This window comes from Dermacentor andersoni, chromosome 3, assembly GCF_023375885.2.
Source record: "Dermacentor andersoni chromosome 3, qqDerAnde1_hic_scaffold, whole genome shotgun sequence".
NCBI classification, from domain to species: domain Eukaryota; kingdom Metazoa; phylum Arthropoda; class Arachnida; order Ixodida; family Ixodidae; genus Dermacentor; species Dermacentor andersoni.
Window position 1 is genome coordinate 86,468,710 of NC_092816.1, and position 19,781 is coordinate 86,488,490.

Genomic DNA, 19,781 nt, shown 5'->3' on the forward strand with positions numbered 1-19,781 from the left:
TATGAGTCGTTCTTTGTTTTGTGTTCCGTCCTTGTGTGCAATATGAGTAGTAGATCGCACATCACCAACTCACCCAAGCCACCACCCTATCTGGCAAAGCTGAATTTGCTTTGGTTTTCAAATTAGACTTAACTCTTTGTTTATTACGAGTCGCTGACTAGCTATCAAAGTTTTTTGCCTAAATCCGCAAGGTGGCCGGAATTTCAAGAAAATAGCTGTCATCCAATTGACTGCCTTGAGCGTTGCATGAGAAGGAATGACTTCTTCGCAAAGAAAACTTCGGAATTTAACCTTGGGTCGGGGATTGACCCTGAGACCAGCACCTGATCATTGAAGTTGCCGTTCTAAGGTGTGAGAGGCAGGAACGCAAAGCCGAATTAGTTGACGACACGAGGCAACGCGTAGCATTCTAATGATAAAAATGAGTCGCTTCTCCCTGAGCATTTCGCCAGAAGTAATTTTCTTGGGCTCTAAAACGCCACTGCCCTCCCTACTCTGTTCGTATTTTTGGGATGAACCGACCTTTCTTACAGAATCTGATTAATAAAACCCATCAAGAAGTACGCGTATCCAAATCAAAGATCCATTAAAAACCATAGCCCCGTATGCCACCGTATCCAGAATCCCATCATACAAATATTACGCCACGGTGGCAATACAAAATAGGATCCCGTAAAAGACTAGCGCGCTCGCAAAAATCTTATCGTATGACGCTATGGTAATAGAGTATACGGTATTAAAGCGAAGCCTTGCAGGCGAACCGTCCAGGTCGTTGCTGACCGCGACTTCCGCTGCGGCCGTCGCTGCTGTCTTGACGAATAGCTCACATGAAAGACAGCGCTCACACTATTACGAATGGTATATGTAGCTACATTTCTACAACCCAGTACCGGAGTGAAACGCAGCAACTATGCAGTGAAACAACAGACGCTGCCTAAACATTTTCAGTGCAACAAGTAGGCTCCGTCAAGCGCGTAGTGCCTTCACTAAAGCTTTATATGCCTTTTTTTTACGCCGCGCCTTTGCACGTCTTTTCGCTCGGCTTCTGGCCGAGCGACGTGGGCTGGTCCGCGACATGGTGCAACAGTGAACTGGGCTGAACCTGGAGAAGGCGTGATGAAAAGTGGGCCAATACCGGAGACGGTGTAAATCGGTGGTTACGTCGTACACACACACCGGTCTCGTGGGGGGATTTCCTCGTATAGCTCATTTTGAAGGCAGGCACGAAATCTCTTATGCTGCGAAATGCGTTGCAGATGATTCATAGAGGAGCCTTAGGGCATTTATTTGACCACTTCGCGAAAGCTTCTCTTGACGGCGATTTGAATATGCTTCTTCAATCTGCACAATTTCTAATTGGGTATTTCTTGAAAGAGATTGGAAAGGGACACAAAATGTGTTTGCATAAGACAGCTAGTGGCGCGACATGTAATAACATTATTATAAAGCACCGGTTAGCCGCCATCTCTGCCAGCTTGTTGTCATGGGGAAGGACCCCGGCTGTTGACATCTTTTGTTATGTGCTACCTGATACGACATATTTATGCTCCAAATTCAGGGCGAATTTCTTATGTTCATTTCCCCACTGACTTGCTCCTGTAGACTTGAAAAAAGAAAAGAGCTACGTGTAATTATTTTCTGCTGTGGGACTCCCGTAGACGGTGAAGGAAGAAAATATCTACGCATAACGCATAAATGAGCTTTATTTGGCATAAGCATAAACTGCATTTTCGTATTTCATGATGAATGTGCCATGCAGAAATGCAGTCTTCGGTGCACTGTTGAACCTACATAAATAAAATTCACTGTACTTGGAAGTAATTGTGAATGTCAATGACTGATCACAGCAAAATTTCGGTACAGGTCCACCTTTTTGTTAAAATAAAGAAAAAGGAATGAAAACGTGACGTTTACAATGCACACTGCAGCGAAAAAAATTTAGATGCATATTTTATAAAATTTTTAGCATTCAAAGTAGTCATTTTTCAAGCGGGCTCAGAGCTTACAATTATATTGGAGAAGAAAAGTGTGCAAAGTTCGTGCGCCGATGTATCATTTACACGTACTTTGTGTCACTGTGCGGACTGTGGCAGCTTTCTTTCCTTCGTAGTTAACTTATTTGAGTGGTAACCTGGCGCCGCCGTTTTTAAGAATATTTACTACTTTTGTCAATTTTTTTTAAGATTCCGGGGAGCCTATGATATATCACTGCATTTATGTACGTTTGCTGACAAGGAAAACAAAATAACGAAAATTGCTTTTGCCCTTTCATATGCACCAGAGGAACTAGTCGTGCTTCTTTTAACGCTTCTTCCAGTTAAACATTAGAGTGTGACGCGTTATCACTCCATTACCATTTCAATATATCGCCTTGCAGCCGCAAAACATGGAGTACTTTAGCATATTGTGATACACCTATCAGGTTGACCTTTTCCGTGATGACTTGCGCTCAGCTTCGTGCATTATCGCCGCGTTGTGAGATAACGCACGTCGACTGAGAGTATCCACTGTCTGTTTTTCTCCTTTCCTCTGGTGGAAACAGTGGTCCACCATGTCGCTGCCAAGGTATCGCGGCGACGACACAACGGCTTACGAGCGGCTCTCGCAAGAGGAAGACAAGCCAGTGACTCCTGCGCCCAAGTATATCTTCTCGAACTCGATGGTTCGGAGTCGTGTCTTAGCTGTTTCGGGATTAGCTCGAGATGTTGACTTTGATGAGAACCTCGAAGTGTTAGCCTGACTGGCGACCACAGGATGCTACAACGGGTGTTATATGAGCGATATAATACATACACACTGTGATTGCACAACCACGCAAACATGCAAACCGTACACACACGCAAGAGCGCTTACATACATTTCGAAAGCTATTGGCAACGTCTCATCAATGCGTCTAGCTGTCAAGAATACTAGAAGTGCTTTCGAAACGCGCATGCAGGTCTTCACCACGCATCGGAAATATACCGAAGCTCTAATATGCTGTGTCAGTGGAAGTGTAGTGTGGCCATCATAGATTACCGGTATGAGAAGTAGTAATGTCGTTGACAGCATTATTGAAAACATGTTACAAAATCTCAGGAACATCACACACAACACGCCAATCAGTCTTAACTTCCACTGAATTTTGCACTCAAAAGTTCTTCGTGGAGCCTCAACTGACAAAAAGAAGCTTCACCGCATAAGGTTCGACTTGGGGTATACAAATCCTGGCTCGACGCGTTTCCAGCCATGCACCATGGTGCAGTGTGGCGTAGTGTGATTATACTTGTCAGACTGAGCTTTTCCATGATGAATTGTTTTCAGTTTCGTTCATTGACGCGTTGTGAGCTAACGCGTTTCGAAAGCACTTATAGTATTCTTGACAGCTAGAGGCACTGATCAGATACTGTGAACAGTTCAGGGAGGCGGATCAAAAGGCTTTTTTGTTCTGGTTCTGGTTTCGTTCCGCTGAAAAAAGTTCCGCTCCGGTTCTGCTCCGGAACGAAAAAAAAATGATCCGTAACGGTTCATAACGTTTTCGGTTGGCATGCAAAAGTTTTCACAGCAAAGTAGCGATAAAACAGAGTATTTATTTTTGTCAATAAGTGAAATATGAATTCTGAGATCATGCTCAGCGCCTCGACTCAAGGCGCTGAGCATGATCTCGGATGCAGCGTGAGTGTAATGAGACTATAGTCGTCGAAATGCGAGACCGCTGTTGCGATCAAACGAACTTAAACGAATGATAAAACTTCGGTAACAAAGCGTTGTACCTGCAGAAAACGAAACGATAAGCTCTTCAGCGCACAAGCCCTGGGTCTTGCTACGATGCCGATCTGCTGTTGCAGCGACCGGCAGGCTTACTTTAGTGGAGCGCTCGACCAGCTATCACTCGCACTATCCCTACCTGAGACACGCGCTAATTCCGACGTTGCCTGACGTTGGTTCTTTCGCATTGCCGACTTTCCCCTTGAACTGAGAACTAAACAAAAATATTTCGGTTTGTCTTCAAAACAAAATAATAAATAACGTTTCGGTTACGTTTCGTTCCGGTCAAAATACCGTTTCTTTTCGTTCCGTTCGGACACACTGCTGTGAATAGCTTTCGAATGTATGTAAGCGTTCTTGCATGTGTGCGCACGTGTTAGGTGTTAAGTGCAGATACAATCGGCGATTCCAGGTACATTACTTAGCACACTCTCTTGGCCATTCAATTTCTGGCTATCGTTGGTTAAGTGCCAGCGATTGTTGATATACTTAAGTGTGGTAACTTGATCGGTTTCATAATAGATACGCATGAAAGTGTCATACGTTGGAAGGCATTATCGTTGAAAACACTTCCTGTGCTTTGTTTTTTGCAAATAGCTCTTAACAGTAAATTATAAGAGGTAACGAGAGAGTATGAAACGTTGTATTGACTAAACGTTTGCAATGGATACGCTGAAGTTGCCGTGAAGTTTTTCTGATCTAATCGCATGAAGTTAATCTCTTCGGCCTCGAAATCCTTGTTTCTTTCCACATTGGAGTTGATTTGTCATCGGAGATTTGCTTTGTAAGTGGGAGCAGTGAGTAAAATGCTCAAAGAAAACAAACAAAAGCAAAGAGAGAATATGTCGACAACTACGACGATTTCTTCGAATGGCGGCCAATATCTTGCGCATAAAGATGTTACACGAGCAGGAACAGACTGCTGCTTTGTCAGTCAGTGATAATACTGCTCCATGTTCTAAATTCAATACGTTCAAAATATTGACTATTAATCTGTTTTTTTTACCACTGTTCTTGACTTGCACAACCAAGGCGCGCGAGCATGTATACGTAACCATCCTAGAAAATAGCGATAGTTACGCTTACACGTTGGTGATAATATCTACTATTGCTAAAATAAACTGAAAAAAATGTAATCTTTCAATAATTTGACATATACTAACACTAAAGAGAAAACTTCTTCTAGAGAGTTGCTATTAAGCATTGCTCTTATAATTTGCTAAATGATCGCTGTGATATCACTATTGCCAGAAAACAGCACTCTAACATTTATAGTTATAACATATTTCAATATTAAATATGCTTTATCAGCTGCAATGTTGCTTGTTATAGATAACAAAATCCTGACCCTTCTTCCTCTATATTATTTCGTGCAGTACTGCTTTAGCCACGAGGCCAATTCTTTTGTGCTGCATTTTGCTGGTGATCGTGGCCGTGGTGAGCGCAACCAGTGTGCTGGTGACACTCTACGCCAAGGACAGTCTACGCATCAAGTGCCTTCCCGGCTCCGTCCACGTCGAGGTCACTCCTTCGGCGTCAGCCCTTGGTAATTTCAGCACATGGGCCGTGTCTACCGACGCCGCACCATGCACGTCGGTCGCCAGGTAAGAAATGAACTGAAGTTAGCTCAGCCGATCAAGCTGGAACTTTCTTATGTCGAGTATGATGGGCTTTTCCCCCTACGACAAAATGAATGCCAGTCACACACTCTTGTGTGTGAAGTGTCAGACAGACAGACAGACAGACAGACAGACAGACAGACAGACAGACAGACAGACAGACAGACAGACAGACAGACAGACAGACAGACAGACAGACAGACAGACAGACAGACAGACGGACAGACGGACAGACGGACAGACGGACGGATGGACGGACGGACGGATGGACATAAGGTTTAATCTTTCCAGAAAACACCCTGAAAAGGAATATGGACTAAAAGCTGAATAGATGTCGCGACTTAATCCCCTAACCCCTAAAGGGCATGTGGATACAAACTGGCACGAACGACCTTTGTTCTACAATGAATGACATTAAATGCTCTTAGCCAAGCAAACAGATAATGAAACACAGGAAAGAATGTGAAAATTTATTTCTAGTTTCTAATTAAAGAGTAAATATAATAGACTCGCAGAAAACGAAAATGTAAAAAAGAAAGCAGTTTGCAACCGTCGGGAGCCGACACCGTAACCTCTGCTTTATCTGTACACTGCAGACCAGTGTGCTACGGCGGTAGTTGTTCCCACGCTCACATTCTTGGTTATTTATGTATGCGTAAAGTATTTAACTTTGTGAGTGTTAGCCAGCGCCACTCAAGGCCATGGCGGGAGATGTAGAAACCCTATTTTACCGATGACGTCACGTACAATGTGAACCTTATGAGGAGGCAGCCGACCAATAAACCCTCGTGTGCTACCTGAAGGCACTAAGCCTGCCAAATTGGAGACGCTTACCATACAATGAACTACAAGAGAGGAAAACTGAAGAGCCCGATTTCTTTTTGTTCATCACAACCATGTGAAGCCAACAGATAATGAAACAAAAGAAAGAATAAGGGAATTTATTTTTAGTTTCCAGTTGAAGTGCACAAGTGATAAGCTTATGGGGAATGAAAATGCTCAAAAAAAATACCCGCTTACAGATTTAAGGGGGATGGTAAAGATGATGACGCAAGATGACGGTTTTAAGAGTCGAAGAGGGAAAGTCGGAGGGAACAGTAATGGCGGCCTTATGACTTTAACTAGTCTTCCTGCCGTTACGAATTTCACACAGCCTACTGGAGGATTGTGTGTTGATCACCCAGCTACTATTTCGCAAGTAAATCGTGTATCGACGTCAGGTCCATTGATATGAATGGTGTCGAGCGGACGAGCGGAGCATGCTGCGCCTCTGGTGGAAAGCCGGCCGGTTAGCGTGAACTTTGACTACTTTGCCTTAATGTGCGTACATGTTTCCGACGAGCCAGCGGCAATAAGTACCCTCAAAATAAATAGCAGCGGTTATGAACATGTAGCGGTGATCGCGCATATTTATAGGGAGGAACGTGACGCCACACTAAAGAGCAATGGTCTCACGAAGACAGAAAGAGTTTTCTAGAAGAAAAGCCAAGATGTTTCCAGAATAAAAGATATCTTGCAAAATGTGATTCATTACCAAGAAGAGAACAGCCAACAGCAGCAGCAGCTGTCGGAACTCATGGGCGTCCTCACGGTTTGTGAGGACGGCTATGGAAATAATTAAACCACATATCTTTGACGGATCATCGACAGAGAATGCTCTGACCTGGCTCGATTCCTGTGAATATACCTGTGATCGTAATTGTCGGCAGGATAATCTTGACAAGGTTGTGAACATGTGGTTGTACCTGGGAGGCGTCGCGAGGGCCTGGTATGAGACACGAGAGGCAGAAAAGACAAGACATCCTTTCGCAGACTGGAGGAAGAACTTTTTGGCCGCATTTTTTGCAAATAAGCTTCAACATTGGGACGTGGGACCTTTCCAACTCTGTTGACTACATTTCAAAACTGGATTGAGGTTTCCGCATGGAGCAGATTCGGCACTGTCAGACTAATCGCTCATAACCCTCGTCATACTGGGTTTTCCTAAACACATGCAGCATCAGGTTCAACTTGGTGCACCAAAAACATTAGAAGACCTACTACCAATTATGGAGCACTTATTTATTCAGGAACGCCAACATGACGAGAGAAGTCAACGCCAGTGAAGTACCTGCCACACTAGTGTTCCGAGGGGCACTTGTTCTTGGAAGGCAGGTGGGAAATATGATGCATTTGTGGAAAACGTGCCTAAGCAGAATAAAGAGAAAATGCTTTTAAAGATGCCCGGCGACCTCTCACCAGGCATGCAGGTAACAATTTAGCTCACTGATCGTGCCAAGCAAATACAAGTTCCCCGCACAAGTAAATGGAAAGAATGTGAAAACACTCCTTAAGAGCGGAGCGTCGATCACTGTGGTCAACAAGAAAGAGATCCCAAAGCTAAATATAAGCAAATAATATCTTGTCATTCTATATAGGTACGGCGTAAAAAACAAGTGCGCAATCAACCAACAGATGTGCTCATTACGTGTCAGGTAAGAGCGCTCCCGTAGACGCCCTAGTTCTTAGCGGGGCGAAGTACTAAATGATCTTATCCCATCCGGTAATGCAAGAGCCCCGTTCCAACTTCTTCTGAGATGGCCAAGTCGCAACTCAGGATGATCGCCGGTTGCCTTCATTCAAAGTCCTGGATGAAAACCCTCGCAAGCCCAATACAGCAGAACATGTCACTCGTATGTACCCGAGCTACTTTGTGTCATAGGCTAGCCTAAAGCAAGTCAAAGCTTCAAGTGCCAGTTGAGCTACGAGATGTAACAGCAGTGAAATGGAAGGCCTACAACATATGAAGAGAATAGAACCTTTGGTGGAAAAAAAGAGTTGCAGAAGATGCTTGATGCTGCTGTCACACGCCTGCCGACAGCACCTTTTGCTTTCCAATCACGATTGCGCCTGAAGAGGATCGAAAATTTCGTCTGTGGACCGACTACAGGCAGATAAGCAAAGACAAACCTATTTCTGTTTATTGTGCCAAATATAGACGAAATACTTAATGCGACAGGGCGCTGCAATACTTTTGCTCGTCTCAAGGTCTGCAAGAACTTCTGCCGGGTGCCTCTGCAAGAAGGGACGACAAAGTTCTGAGTATTCATCACTCCGTTTGATATTTATTATTACGATCAACTCCGATTTGGCTGGAAAAGTTCACCAACCTAATTTCAGAAGATGATGAGCGGTGTTGGAAAACCACACTTCAGACTCTTCTGCAGCTTTTATATTGAAGACATCGTACTCTACTGTCTTGCGAAAACTTTGCAAATGCTTAGTCCCGTGCATGTCAAGAAAAATCAGAAGGAAGTAGTTCAGATCAAAGGAGACTTTTTTTTAAAGAGTGCTCGACGGAGCTACCAAGAGCACTAGACAGGAGTCCGCCCACAGGATCACGAAGCTTACAAAGACGCATGACATTCACTCCCTCAGGGTCGTCTTGGAGCTCCCAAGTCCGCTTCAGGAGCTTCATTAAAGGTTTCGCCAAGATCAACAAGTGCTTGATGGAGGTCGCAAAGAACGATGTACAATTTGTTTGGACTAAAGAATGCGGAGAAACCTATCGAGAACTCGCACGTCGTATATTGTCTGACCCTGTTCTTACCCTTTCCTGACAATATCTCCAGATGAACACAGACGCATCAGATTACGATACAGGGGCGCTTCTGTACCAATGAGGTTTGAGATGTGGTTCTCTTCAGCAGCTGTGGGTTATAGGATACTACTACTCTACATTCAACTCAAGTCAGCTGAATTATTCTATAACCGAGAGAGAGAGAGAGTCACTATACAGCATTGCATACATACTAGTCAACGCTGTGGAGCCTAGAGATACTTCATGTAGTGGTCACGTTTGCACTTGGATATCGTTCTGTTTTTTTTTACCGCAATTGTGCCCACTGTTTTTAATATAGGCTCAGTAGTGAATGAGAAAAGTTTTAATTCTTAGAAACAAACACACTATGGTATACGGCTGCTGATGCATCGTTTTATATCACTGTTATTTTTGTTGTTCTTTTCGGGTTTTTTATTTGAAACTCGTTGTGGGGAGCCTCAAGTGCAAGCTCGCGCAAGCGAACGCTGTTGGCGCGCAGCGAAGCATAGACGGAACGCGCGGAGTGAGAACTTTTCTTGACCGAACTTCTTGCGTAGATTCTACAGCATTGACTGATATGTGTGTTACGGAGTATATCTGTTTGAATGGCTCCGCGTCACCTCCGACCATACGTCGATGGATAGAAGTTCCAACTGTACACTGATCATGGTGCACTAATCCATCTTTTGAATATGTAAGAGCCTAGAGGGAAGCTGGCCCGTTCGGTCAATGAACTCCAGCAATACGACTTTGAGATATTTCACCATGAAGGTGCAATCGGCACCTTACAGCTGCCGATTCCCGGTCACGGCTGGCAGATGAAGTCCCTCGTAGAATGCTCAACTTATAGAAATAATCACAATGGTATGTATACGTGCACTTCGAGGGTGGAAGATTCGATGTACCAGCGATGCTGATACCAAAAGTACTTCACTCATATCATGACAGCCCTGAACCTGGTGGCCATGATGGCTTCTAGTTAACAAGGCAAAATACCAGCCGCGACCCTGTGAACTCGTCTTGCCACACCCTTTGGACAAAACCTTCGATGCCGTGCACATAGAGTTTGCCGAACTGAAGAATAAGAGTGCTGGAGTTCGCAACACGCAGTCTTTTCTGGTGTAAATTGCTCAGTGCACAATAATTCTAGGAGCGCGTCCTGGATTAGAAGACAATAACAGCGTTAGGGCCCTACCTTCATCGAGCGGTGTTTTCACTGCTGAAAGTTGTGATATCCCACAGTGAAGCCGTATTTCTAAACAAAAAGCTTCAGCAGTTGAGCAGATGGCCGTGGGGTTGCACTAAGAAATGGTACTTCGTATCACCCGCAAATGCAATGGCGGGAAGAGGGATTCGTGGCCTTAAGCAGTTCATCACCATGTACCCAACGTTTAAAGGCGGTCGCAGATGCTGTCTAGAAGCGGCTGTGGCTCACCATAACAATGCGCACAATACTGGTTCAGATTGCAGCCCACATTTTGCTTCTGATGGTGAAGCACGGACGCTACCAGCTGACAAAGAACTTGGAACTGAAGACGAAATGCGCTTGTTGGAGTGCCGTGAAAGCAGCGACGAGGAGCAACGCAAATATCAAAAGGCGATGAAGACCGAATTTTTTGACAAACGGCACCATGTAGATCTCGTTGACATTGCACTGATTGTGCTTGTACGTAAGGAGTTGCCGGGCAGTGGTGCAAGAACTCTTGGCTCTTCCAAAGTCGCGAAAATGCTGTTGCAACAAGGTGCGCTTTAGACTATCGGGTCCCTCAATAACGGACAGCTAAAATTCACCGCAACAGGCAATGTCTCCGCTATTAACTCAGGAAATTTGAAGGATAAGGGGGGGAATGTAAGGGGGACGAGAAAGAAGATGACGCAAGCTGATGGATTTGACAAGTCGAGGACGAAGGAATCTGAAATAACAGTAATGGCGACCGTATGACTATTCTTCGTGTCGTTGCAATGAATACCTCCTATTCCCCCTTTCCAGAACTGCGAATAACTTTCCCTTTGGTATCCTCGGCTTCATTATCTGATTGGTCGATTTAATTATTTCCACCAATATGGTTGTGAGTAACAAAAATCAGGCCCCGAACTCCTCTTCTCGTTCATTGCAAAGCGAGGGTCTTGAATCTGGCATGTTTGCTGCCTTTAAGTAGCATAGGAAGGTTTATTGGTATGCTGCCAGCTGCGGTTGAAATTCACTTTTTACGTGACGCCATCGTTCAAATAGGGTGTTGCACATCTGCCGCCATGGCTTTGAGGGGCGCTCGCTAACAGTGCGCGGGTTAAGTACTGTAGACATATATAAATGCCCAAAAATGGTGATGCTGAAACGCGCGCCTGCGTAGCCCAAATGGTAATGCACCTCACATGTAATGCGGAGGTTGAGAGTTCGGATCCCACCTGTTGCTAGTGTTGTTTTTTTCATCCACTTTCACTTCCCTTAAGCGTATCATTTCTACACTTGAATTAAAGACTACAAATGAATACCCTATGCTTTCCTTGGCTTCCTTGTCTGTTGGGTTCATGTCGCTGTGCATGACAAAGAATCGGGCCCCTCAGTTTTATTTCATTCTTAAATGTTCTGATGGTCATAGTGATTACGGTGGGCAAGGCCATTTACTTTTTTTTCGCGGTGACGCAAAGAAACAACGATTGTCAAGCAGAGCTAGGGCCTCGCTTCTGAACACTGTGTAATGCTTCTTCTTCAGGCGTATCTTCCGCAAAGGCGGAAAGACCGTGGACGCCGCCATTGCCACCTTGCTGTGCATGGGTGTCGTCATTCCTCACTCTATGGGCATCGGAGGAGGCTTTATAGCTACCGTCTACTCACGGTACGTGATGTTTTGTACACTGTCCTCCATTGGTTTATGTATTATTCCGTTTCAGAGGTGACGCTAACACATTTAGTAGTGCTACCGCATAACACTCGGCTGCAGGCGCGGGTTTAAGCGTAACTTGCGAATGGGAGCACGATAACCTTGAGGCTTCTTTTGGGGATCGGAGATTACCTTTGCATTGTGTCAAAATCGCAAAGAAGCAAAGAAGTTCATTTGTTCTTTTACCGAGACTGTCCTTAGCCTGCAGTTTCCGATATACCATTTCATGCATTTCAATCAAACCCATAAGGCGCAATAGAATTAATCATTGTAGAAAAAATTACTTCCTAACTGGCTGTATGAATGCCATAGATGCAAAGTATTTTCAAATTCTTTATTGGTTTATTTTTAAATATTCTTAAGGTGCTTGCAGAAATAAATAAAATAAATGCGCAAAACGGCGAGAGAATTCGGACGCTGGGTTGTCGCGGGACCACCGTAACTGTAAAACAGCATTGCGAATACCTGAACGAAGAGATGAGCAATGGCCCAAACTTCAAAAAGTATCTGCCGGCTAGCCCTTGAAAGCTAACTCAGCAGTATTCTATCATGGTACCTCACACAATGAAGTCATAGAAAAAAAAAATAACAATATTTATTTATTATTACTATTTTTTGCACTAAGGCCCAAGAGAGAAGCACAAGTCCTCGTCGCCCGGGAAGTGGCTCCTGCAGGTGCCACGAGCGACATGTTCGTGAACAACAAGAAAGGAAGCCTATTTGGTGAGGCCACCTTGTCTGTGTCGGTGATGTTGAGTAACGACAGCGTAACGATACTACTCAGATCACAGTTAGTAATATATACAAATAGCACGCAGATGAACGGTAAGGATTTCCTTGACACAGGACAACCCGCAGTGTTCGCCGAGTCGCTATGGCACCCTGCCGCGGATAATTTGCCATGAGCACGAATTCCGGCCACGGAAGCTACACGGCAAGGTTGCAGAATACGGAACGCCTGTGTATAGAAATTGCGGTTGCACCGACGAAAACAACAAGCTCAAAACTGACCGCGTCCCTCGTAAGACACGGTCCTGCTTTCTGACGTTAAACTTTACAGTTTACTTTCACACAAAGAAAGAGCTTTGTTTCATACAGCCTGATTTGTCCAGTTGCTCCGCACTTAAAAGAAAGAGAGAAAATAAGGAAAAAAAATAAAGATAATGTACTCCATGCGGCAAGCGGAGCTTCAGCCAATGGCATTTGGCCATTGTGTGCTGGTCGATTGCGGAATAAAGTGCAGTAGTAGTGCACTGGGCACTTTCATCAGAACTCATGGGGCAGGGTTCACAACGGTTACGCTATCCACTGCAATAAATTTCCTTCTGTGGGAATGAAGAGGTTTGGTAAGCGCCCTGTCAAACCAGTGGCAAGAAAAAGTCGTTTAAGCGACGTGCGGTTTGTCGAATACAACTTACGCGTGAACAAAGAGATGTAAAAAAAAAAAAGAGAACAAGATGGCGTTGTGCTTTTCTGCCTGTATTTCAGTGAAGCTGTGTAGTGACTTATACATGCAAACAAGACCAGAGGGCCATAAACACAACTAACGCGCATGATAGCCCTTTCACAGGTCCGTGCTTGCAAAAATAACTTGGTTGCCATGCGATAGACGCACCGCACCAGGGTTATGGTTCATAGCGTACGCTCGAGAGAAACGAAATTGATAATGAAAAGAAGCAAGTAATATAACAGTCCGGAAATGAAGGACGAAAAAGAAAACTGATCTCAGCCGTGGACTTCAAGCACGAATTCATTTGTTCAGCTGGATCTCAGTAAAGGTACAAGTAAATGCAGTTCTCAAATCACTTATCCGTCGGATTGCTAGCTATGTTCTTGCTACGCAAGCTATGCTGTAATCCCACGGTTCAACAAGCAATCGGCCAACAAGATTTCAAACGGTACTTCAAGTGATTTCTCACATGCAGGGTGCAAAGAGAAGGTTTTTAACTGGCTACGACCGCTAGAGTGGCACATTCATAATCCCCGCAGCACCGAGTGACAGGTGTTCACTGCACGTGCAGGGGGCCTCGCTGTGGCCGTGCCCGGAGAACTTCGGGGATACCAGGCGCTGCACCGGCACCTTAATGGCTCTCTGCCATGGAAGGAGCTGTTCAGGGACGCCATTCGGCTGGCGAGGCACGGCTTCCCCATGGGCGCACATCTGGCCAACGCGCTGCGGGAGCATCGAAACGTCGACCCTGCCTTGGAAGAAAACGTCAAGTAGGTTTGGCGCCCAAGTACTGTGCACGCCAGCAGGGGCCGGAACGCAGACGAAGTTCCGTCTCCCTGTGTCCCTATTCTGCCTTCTTAAGGTTGGAATTTAGACGCGGTTTTGGTGAGCATGTTTTCGCGCAGGGTTTACAAGTTGTTGAACGTGTGTCGCAGCTGTGAACTCCCTGAGTTATATAAATTAAACGCTACGCAAGAAAGAAAGAGACCCATCCACATGCACAGGAAGATAATAATCAGTGCATTTTTCTGAATTCTGAGCAGGTAAAAAAAAACTGTATACGAGAAGAAAGACGGACAAGGGAAAGTGCTGCATTAATTGTGTTTGTCATTATTCACTATTTTGTTCTGTTTAAATATAGTAGTTCTGTTTATTGTTTCGAGACCGCTCACTGACAATTGTCACAACAAATACAATGACCTTTCGTAATCTTCGGAACAACTCTAATTTGGTTTAGTCAGCATAAATTTATTGTGGTTTCTTAGACAGCAAGCAAGCGCTTTAAATAGTACAGACAATTGCACTACAGTCGCAGATGAACGTATTTGTTGGAAAGCAAAAAAATAAATAATACTGGACAAGAGATCTATGCATATCTCACGTTTCAAAGCCGGATTGGTGTTTACCAAAACACGACACTGCTTTTGTTGCAAATACAAGGCAGTACTGTACGCCCGGAAACGTGATCGTATATCTTATTTGACAAGGGTCGCATTGCTGCATCGTCGTTAATTTTTTCCTCTGAAAAAAAAAATGGTTCTTCATGTAAGCCTCTATTTAATTGTACTTAATGGCACTAATGCACTGGTCGATCCCTGGTGGGGGAACGTTCCACCCTTTTTTATGTAGCATTCATTTTGCGGGGTTCGAGATGTAGGGCAAGCTGAATCAATTTGCCGAAGACGAAGTATTGATTTACCCTTAAAGCGGCATTTATCGTGGGCATACGCGTTACAAAGACATAACCATCTGATGCAACGCTGTAGCCTCTGTTCAAGTCGGTAAGGACTTAGCGATGTAACTGCTCAAGCACAGCGACGTTACTGTGAGCAATAAAAACAAGATGCTACTGCATTAGAGTTCACGGTGGTCCCTGCTGCAACGCTATGTCCTCCTGGGCGGGGATAATTTTGGGATATTATATCAATATGCGATTCCTTTTTGTTCTTTGTGAATGTTCAGAGTGGCTGAATCAGCCAGTCCTCCATTATACCGGCCCTGCGTTGGCAACCGTTACAGACCTGTCTCTTGCAATGGCGGCGGGTCCTACAATTCCGTGCATAAGATGAATTTCTTCGTTCTGCTTTTTAACAATAAAAAAGAGCCACAACACTGGTACTGAGATGTGCTCTTCAATCTTCAGGACTCACATGCGATAACTTATGCTCGCTTGAAGCGCCTGTCAGCGATGAAGACAATTATCTTGGTCTTGGTCTCAGGAAAGCCTTCTCGGATCCCGAGACGGGAGAGTTGCTGGCCGAAGGCGAGCTTGTGACACTCAAGGACCTGGCTACCACGCTGGAGCAGATAGCCGAGAACGGACCCGACTACTTTTACGAGGGAGAGTTAGCCGATAATCTCGTCAAAGAAGTCCAAGATAATGGCAAGTGCGCATCTTCCACTGTTCGAGCTATAATTAACCAACTATGTTTTTCACATATACACCGAATGCGAGAGTAGCGTGCGGTTTTCAGGATTAAAAAAAAAGAAAAAACTTGTGATGCTGTGGCACTATACAGGGCGTTTCAGCAAACACTTTCAAAAATCTTTAAAGGTTGCCTAGGGCAGATAGCTGAATTCGAGTTCGTGACGTGGCCTGCTCGAAGCGGTGGACAGTACTTGCGCAAGAAGTTGAAATGCAAAATCAAATAATTGACAAAATTCACCAATTAGCTTTTTAACTAATTACATTATGGCCCATATTGCAATTTACAAATTCTAGCCGTGGAGTTCGCAAGGCGGATCTACTTGGAACAAATTCTCCGGATGAAACCAGTTTCGAAATATTGGTTCCCGAGCTTTGCGGATAAATGTAATGGTGTTCCAGTTAATTTGTTTACAACATGTTTCATGCATTCAAGCACAAACGTAACTGTAACGCCAATGCATTTCTCAGCAAAGTTTGGGAACCGATATTTCGAAACCAGTGTCGTCCTGAGCATTCGTTCCGAGTGGATCCGCCTTGCGAACTCCACGGCTAGAATTTGCAAATTGCGATATGGGTCGTGAGATGATTAGCTAAAAAGTTAATTAGGGCATTTCTTTTAAGTAGTCGATTTTGCACTTCAATTTTTTGTGCAAGTAGTGTCCGCCACTTCGAGTAAAACACTTCATAAACTAGAATTGACCTACGTGCCAGAGGCAACCTTTAAAAGATGTTTGAAAGTGTTCGCCGAAACACCCTGTATATCAACACTTACAACAGGTGCGATCAACAATAGCGAGAGGCGTGCAGAGCAGTGATGACCTGCTCTCGTGGCTATAACGAAGATGGCTATAACGTATGAAACTATTGGGCTGAATGAGAACGCAGCACTTCTAGCGCTTATTTTTTTATCTCTGCATAAATTCTACATTTATACGCGACGCTCACAAGGGGCAAACTACTCGCAGTTAAATCCATATGCTGCACGCAACCACTTTACTCAATGGCCCAGTAGCAGAGCAGGCGATGTTTCTAGCGCACTACGAAGCTTAACATGACTGACTCCTCCCCTCCTCCCTCTATGTGCTCACGCGCGGTGCGTGCGCGTGCGTGTGTCCTAATACGTATACTTGAGTCCACGATGAGCACGAGGAAAAGGTGACACCTACAAGACGTGCTGCGGTTGGTGCTCTGCACTTTTCAGAAGTGGCAGGAGGAAAAACACCTCGTGTATCTCACTTCGGAAGTTCCTGACTCCTTCTTTCTTTTGCGCAGATTAATTATACAGCGCAAACTCATGTGGCCGGCCCGAAGCACGCGCTCATGGCGACACATGAAAAACGCTCGCGCTAACTCGAAGCAAACGCTCACTGCCATTACCGAGAAAAATGGGCGTTGTCGCAAGCCTTTGTCAGAAGGAATGAAGCGCAGGCGCTGCTAAATCATGGCTTCGTCGTGTTGTAGCATTGCGATTCTTGTGGATAGAGAACATCGGAGGATGAATAGAAGAAATTCTTTTTTTCTCTGATAATTCTGAACTGTGATGATGTAATGGAACGCTGACTGGGCACCTCCGAGTCAACTAGAGCAGCAATGTGGGCTTCTAGGCATTCTATAATAGAGAAGTAGTTGTCGCGCTAAAATGAACACGGATAGAATATTAACTAAGGAGACACACACGCAGGGCTACTACCGACAAGAGTGTTTACTTCAATCACAGACCGAACTATATGCGCCCCCCCCCTCCCTTCCGCTTTGCCATTACGCAATGGAAAACACTAATTGCGTGAAGAAGCTCAGAACATGCTCACAAAACACTACGAGAGAGATTTCTAGCTAAAATTACCTGTTATAGGCACACATTCAGCGCTTCCGCAAGAATTCTAACTCCTTTGGAGATAGCGCTATCGACGGTTTGCTTTTGAATGAACTACACAACGCATATATTCTTTCCGCCTCAACGATTAAACGAGCTATTTCATCCCCTATCCCCATGGCGCTGTGCGTATGTGTCCCTTGTTCTTCTTCGACCCCTGTGCCTTCTAGCGCTTCAACTATTTCTCTGTCATCTCGGAGTCACCTGCCAATATGTGCTCAGTGACTTCGTCGTTTTAACCTGTTATTTTTGACAATGTATGTACCACTCGGCACGGTACAGCTTAGCTTGCCGGAAGCAGTGGACTTTAAGCGACGTCATTTCTTAGGCGGGAAAGTTTGCCAATGGAACTTTGGCCCGGATCCAGCGGATGGTGTTTCCTGCCTCATCGACCTTGACGTTGTATGACAGCGAGCGAGAACAGCCACTCAAGAACCGTCGGTGTCAGAGCCACGTCGTTGTGGCAGCGTTTTCGACTATACGCTGACTTCAGATGCCACACACCTTCTCTCTGTTTTCTTCAGGTGGCATGCTCACGAAGGAGGACTTGAGGCGCTACCAGGTGACTTGGGAGAAACCCGTGACTGCCCGTTTCAAGGGCGGCATGACCATGTTCTCGGCGCCACCACCAGCGAGCGGTGCTGTGCTCGCCTATATCTTGGGCATAATGGACGCGTTCCGGTCGTCGCCGGGATCTTTTCTGGAGGACAACGTGACCACCCTGCACAGGTAAAATTATACCTACCTGATCATCAACAAGGTAGAAATAATCCATCGCACGTGGGATACACTGTCAGCTGACTTGAACACATTAAAACCAGCGTGAGAAAGAGCGCCTTTCTGTACTCGGATCATTCTCTCGCGGCTATTTATGTCTATGTAGGTCAGTATCCGCGACGGACATTAATGCAAGACAAGAGTGAAGACAGGCAGAAGTGAAAGAGCAGTGTGATTCCCGAATTGGCCCACTGTCTACAAACGGCGGTGTCGAACACTGTGGCCCGGCACATACTCGATGGTGACATATGACGCAGGACGCGAGCAAGAATGCATTTAAATATGGTTTATTTCGGCAATATCGCGGGAGAGAGGGAGTCCGCATTGACTTAATTCAAGCAATATGCTTGAGGCACTTCACCTAAGCCGACCTCTCCACGTTTCTGCCATTAAACTTTCTCTCTCGTTGGGGCAAACATTTTTGTCGCCTATTTCCCTTCAATAAATGATTTAATTGCAAATTACGCTTAATCTGCCGGCACTGTTTTGCCATAGATATCGCGCTTGATGCCTCTGATGTAAAAAAGAAATAGTAATTTGACCATAATTAATATGTTTTTACTCAATCATTTGAGGTGAGTACAAATTCTAGCTAGATATGTCGCTTCATATTCGTAAAACAAGAGCGAATATAATGCAGTACAGTGTAATTACACAGTGGAATTACAGAGGGTAAGGATGCAATGTAATGCACAATTGCCTACTCACTAAAAAGCAGATTTTAATTGCTAACACAGTATTAACGGCCAGTATTTGAAGGGTTAACGTATTTAGTGCAACCCAACCACCCGGTGTTTATTACTTTCCGTTCGCAGGTTTGCTGAAGCATGCAAGTTTGCTTATGCCAGGAGGGCCCTCCTAGGAGACCCTAAGTTTGTTGAATGCGAGCAGGTGTGTACTAGTTTATGTTTAATGTTCCTAACGTTGCTGTGGGTGAATACTGGCTACGCCTGGCTGGACTGTCAGGTTTCCTGTTACTAGTGCCGACGTCTTTGTGTACAGTCACTGACTGACTCTCTCTCTCTCTCTCTCAGGTCTTTCTCTCTCTCTCTCACATACACACACACACGCACATGATTGTGACTCTCTAGCCCTTTTCACTCTCTTTGTTTGCTCTCCAATCATACAATGATCTTCCCAGAAGAAACGTGGCCGTGGTGGCGTTCTCTCTTTTCTGCTTCCTGCAGTTGGTCCGCAACATGAGTTCGCGCCAGTTTGCTTCCGAAGCGAGATACAAGATTGACGACGAGCGCACATTTTCGGACCCACACTACTACGGTTTCGTGGACGAGGTCACAAAGCCTGACAAGGGCACGGCGCACGCCACTTTCTGGGGAGCTGATGGTGACGTCATCGTCGTATCCAGCACCGTCAACTACTAGTGAGTCGTGCACGTTTCGCTTCTTTGTTACCAGCACAACGGCG

The 19,781-nt window shown here is 45.0% G+C and overlaps 1 protein-coding gene across 1 annotated transcript in view; it reads left to right on the forward strand.

Annotated features, from left to right (window-relative positions):
* Positions 1-19,781, forward strand: part of LOC126525042 (scoloptoxin SSD14-like) — a 42,186-nt gene that overhangs the window by 15,199 nt on the left and 7,206 nt on the right. Inside the window, exons 2-10 of the mRNA XM_055067494.1 lie at positions 2,543-2,640; positions 5,124-5,351; positions 11,661-11,783; positions 12,454-12,551; positions 13,850-14,048; positions 15,498-15,661; positions 18,104-18,308; positions 19,172-19,247; positions 19,544-19,737. Coding sequence (XP_054923469.1) covers positions 2,552-2,640; positions 5,124-5,351; positions 11,661-11,783; positions 12,454-12,551; positions 13,850-14,048; positions 15,498-15,661; positions 18,104-18,308; positions 19,172-19,247; positions 19,544-19,737 — 1,376 coding nt within the window. The 5' untranslated portion in view covers positions 2,543-2,551. The remainder of the gene's footprint in view (positions 1-2,542; positions 2,641-5,123; positions 5,352-11,660; positions 11,784-12,453; positions 12,552-13,849; positions 14,049-15,497; positions 15,662-18,103; positions 18,309-19,171; positions 19,248-19,543; positions 19,738-19,781) is intronic.